The sequence below is a fragment of the Aplidium turbinatum genome, chromosome 1 (assembly GCF_918807975.1).
Source record: "Aplidium turbinatum chromosome 1, kaAplTurb1.1, whole genome shotgun sequence".
Classification (NCBI taxonomy): Eukaryota; Metazoa; Chordata; class Ascidiacea; order Aplousobranchia; family Polyclinidae; genus Aplidium; species Aplidium turbinatum.
Window position 1 is genome coordinate 36950654 of NC_137472.1, and position 4422 is coordinate 36955075.

The following is a 4422-nucleotide window of genomic DNA, read 5'->3' on the forward strand; positions in this document are numbered from 1 at the left end:
AATTAAATAAATAAAACTGTTCATGACCTCCAATCCTTCATATTCATTTCTTTATTTCTGCCTTGTCTTCTCTTCATAGTTAAAGCAAAATGCAACTATCGAATATTGTAATTTCAATTTGACTTAGCTTGAGCAAGTATAATGGCAAACACTTGAAAATTCAAATAAAATTTACTGTGTTAGCCTGGTCAAATGTTTTAAGGTTTAGACCAAAGAAAAAAAGCTATTGATTTATTATTTATTTATTTATTTTCACGTTCTCTATTGCTATAATTTTTGGAAATAATCAAGTAAGGTTAATTAGACTAGCCTACAATAGGGTAAGTTAAAATATTTTACATTTATGTACACCTGTACATTTGTGTACTGTATTATTGGATATTAAGGTAAAGTAATAGAGCACTTGTTTCATTTATTTAGGCTATGTTATTATGAAGTTAACAGCCTACATTTTTATTTTAGTACCAAAATGGACCCCCTCAAAAGTAGAGACACAAAAAACTACTCGTTTTTTCTTTTCAATGTTATGCTAGGTAGAAAAGTTGCTCGACTTCTCCCCCTCTTCTCGGAACCCCTATTGCAGACATGCATATGTACAACCTGTTTGTGCTTCTGTTTTTTTCGTTATATATATTTTTTTTGATTGTTTTTGGGGTGTTGTGGCCGTGCTAGTATAGCACAAAATGCCCTAAGGTAGAGTGCCCTGCATTGTTCTGAACGTCGGGGTTCACCAGTGCAAGGGAGGGTCACTAGTTTTTTGTTTGGTTTACAATCTGCATAAGATTTTGGTTGTCGAGGTTGGATTAATAAGTAGGATATAGATTACTGTATGAATATCAAGAGGCGTATTAATTAGCATGATCATCAAGCCTACTTTTATTTCTAAATTGCCTTGTTTTCTGACTAGGATTTATAGAACAAACACTCAATGGGTGTATTTAAGGAGTTTTTATCTATTGAAGTTTTATAAACACTGCATCTGATTCTGTACTATCAGTAGCCTACAAAGCCAAGAAACAAGTAGTTGCTTGTTAAAATGTCGTCTTTGTTGAGACAGTCATCGTTTCTTCAGCCAGTTATAAATCCTTTTGTATATGATTTAAAACTTACTTTTGCACAAAAATTACAAGTTGCTGTGATGTCTATTACTATTGCTCCATTCCGCCTACTAATCTTCACTATCTTCTACTTCATTTTTTGGTTTTGGGGGCTTATTGTTACAATTGGCATGCCAATATGTAATGAACAACCACTTGGGCCAATTCAAAAAGCACTTTGTGGAAGTTTCAGATTGATAGGAAGATTACTCTTCATTTTTCTTGGCTTTCACTCAGTTGAAGTTAAGGGAAAGAGAGCCTCAACAGTAGAGGCTCCTATCCTTGTTTGTGCGCCTCACTCTACAATGTTTGATGTTTTGGTTTCATTCGCAACAGATCCTTTGCCATCTTCTTTATCTCGTCTCGAAAATTATCAAACTCCTTTTCTCGGGACATTTGCTAAAACTGTACAACCAATATTAGTGTCGAGAACTGATTCAAACTCTCGTCAAAAAACTATCAAAGAAATTTTACGACGGATTCGTATGCCTGGGCATTGGCCACAGATTTTAATATTTCCTGAAGGTACTTGTACAAATAGAAAGGCATTGATTACATTTAAAGCTGGGGCATTCATTCCTGGTGCTCCTGTACAGCCTGTACTTGTTGAATACTTGAATGGTCTTGACACTGTTACATGGACTATGAAAGGTCCTGGCGCCTTCAAATTGCTTTGGCTGTGTTTGTGTCAGATTGATATTAAAGTTCGAGTGACTTATCTACCTGTCTATATTCCAACAAAATTAGAGATTGAAGACCCTAAGTTATATGCCAAGAACGTTCGATCAGTTATGGCTGAGGCATTGCAGATTCCTTCCACAGAACACACATTTGAAGATTGTCGACTAATGCGCCATGCTGCAGCCTTAAATTTGCCAATGGATGCAGGCTTGATAGAATTTTCAAAACTTAGTCGAAAGTTAGGAATAAGTATTGACAGTGCACAAGAGAGACTGTCAGAGTTTTCCAAAATCGCACGCCAGCGTACTGATGGAATGATTTCTATTGAAGATTTCTCAAAATTTTTAAATGTACCAATCTCCCCTGCTTTACAAGAAATGTTTAATTTGTATGATCGAGATCAATCTGGGTTTATTGATTTTCGTGAATATGTCATAGGGTTGTCTTTGGTATCACAACCTGCAGTAACAGAAGCATCTGTAAAACTTGCTTTCAAAATTTTTGACCAAGACCAAAATGGGATGATTACAGAAGATGAATTTAGTCATGTTTTACATGCAACGTTTGGAGAGGAAATCGAGCCTTTGCAGTTATTTCGAGATATCAAGAAGTCTCGCAGTGACAAACTTACTTTTGATGAGTTTCATTCTTTCGTGGTTAATCGTCCCGAGTATGCTAGATTATTTGTGTGGTTTAGTGGGTTAGGTCAAGATACTTTTGAAGCAGAATTTCCTGGTTTAAACAATATGCTATTCAGCAAAAATGCAGTCATAAAGTCTTTGTGATGTAAACTCACCGGATTCATTTCCTAATGTAAATTGATCATATTTTATCTTCAACTTGATTTGAAAGAGTTTGAAGTTTGGTTGAACAATGGCAGAGATAATGACATACACTTACCAACTTTTTTGAAAGTGTTTTGTATTGTTTATGGAATCTCTCCTGGGAGCTTTCAGTAATGTGCTGTCATCTTAAAGGCATCTAGTCAATGAAATAGGAAAAGTGTTGGTGTGTCTGATCAAGAGAATTTCTTTTTTGGAATTTATTTTGTTATTCTAAAAATTTATTGATTTGTTGACTGTCATTTTACATGCATTTTAACTGATATTTTTAATGTGCAAAAACTTGTGTGTTATAGAAACAGCAGATCAATGAATGTTTTAGTGTTTTGTTGTGGAGATAATTTTTTTTCCTTGCTATAGTAGGATGGGGCAAAATAGACAAAAGCATTAACTTTATCATGACTGCTTTGTATTGGCTGGGAAGGTTGATGACTGCTTTGTATTGGCCGGAATGGCCCGTTTTGGCGAGTCCGATTCGGCGAGTCCAATTCGGCAAGTCCAATTCGGCAAGTCCAATTCGGCTAGCCCAATTCGGCGAGTGCCCTATTCGGCCAAAGCCCTTTTCGGCGAGTTCTCTATTGAGCGATTTTTTGAATTTTTTTTTAAATTATTGGGTACCGTAGCCTAATTATCATTGCCGTTTTAGGGGTTGGGGTTAGGGTCTTATTTTAACGTTTAGCGATGTTAATACGATGTAAAGGAGGCAATGATAATTAGGCTACGGTACCGTACCCAATAATTTTTTTAAAAAAATTCAAAAAATCGCCGAATAGGGCACTCGCCGAATTGGACTCGCCGAATGTTAGCAGACCCGGGAAGGTTGGTGTGTAATTTATCTTTGAAAAAGTTGATCTCAAAAATATGCCTAAATTTGTGTTGGTTTATTAGGCTTGGGCAAAAAATAAGAACAATTTCACTGAACCATATTGTGTGAAAATTTAAACAACAATTAGAACAGAAACCACATGCCAGCAATCAAATTATATACAACATTACGGATTGAACACTGTACAGACCAACTTCAACAGGAATTCAAACATTTTCTGAACTACATTCTCCTTTACCGGTCTATGTTACAATCTATGTTTACCCCTTTTCCACGTGGCCAGTGCTGGTTTTCAAAGACAATTAACAGTGTCAACAATTAAGCAATGTCTAATATATATAATACTAATATCAACCTATAAGAAAAATACCATATATTATATAATTATATATGCATCAGAAAACAGTCTATTTGGGCAAAAAGGCTCCTTAAATGGAAATTCACTCTGAAAAATATTTCCTGTGTTGCAAGAAGTTGGGTGCACTGCATGGGGTTGCTTGTTTTGCCCCACTTTACTTGCTTTAACTTTGTTATGTTAAATACTGTACAGTTCATATATCATTTGTATATAAATCAAATATAGTTATTGCTATCTGAAGCCTTTACAAATTGTTTCACCTAACGGATCAGATTCTATTTGAATAAGACCTTTTGATGATCCGTTAGGTGAAACAATTTGTAAAGGCTTCAGATAGTAATAACTACATTTGATTTAATTCGCTCTGCTTTGTCTTTTTGCTTAGCATTGAGCACTTTTTTGTAGTATTAATAGTTTTCATTGTTTTTCATTTGTATATATATTTCTTTGAAATGACAGTTTAGAAATTTGTGTAAAGAACTGTTTTTATCCACATCGTATTGATGCTTATTTTTAATATGTAAGAATTTAAGACATTATTGTATTTTGTTAAGATAACCTGTAGAAGTAATTGAATGTCAATGAAAGTTTCGCTGTCTTATACTTGCAAATGAATAA

General features: G+C 34.6%; 1 protein-coding gene across 1 annotated transcript; it reads left to right on the plus strand.

The window, feature by feature from the left end:
- Nucleotides 1-1036: 1036 nt before the first annotated feature.
- On the plus strand, nucleotides 1037-2563 carry LOC145765357 (lysophosphatidylcholine acyltransferase 2-like). Its single transcript, XM_082577168.1, has one exon. It carries the CDS (start codon nucleotides 1037-1039, stop codon nucleotides 2561-2563), a length of 1527 nt encoding a protein of 508 aa, XP_082433294.1.
- Nucleotides 2564-4422: the final 1859 nt, after the last annotated feature.

Bases quoted from the DNA above. Each gene is read 5' to 3' on its own strand.
- LOC145765357 (XM_082577168.1), top strand. From the start codon at position 1,037: ATGTCGTCTTTGTTGAGACAGTCATCGTTTCTTCAGCCAGTTATAAAT.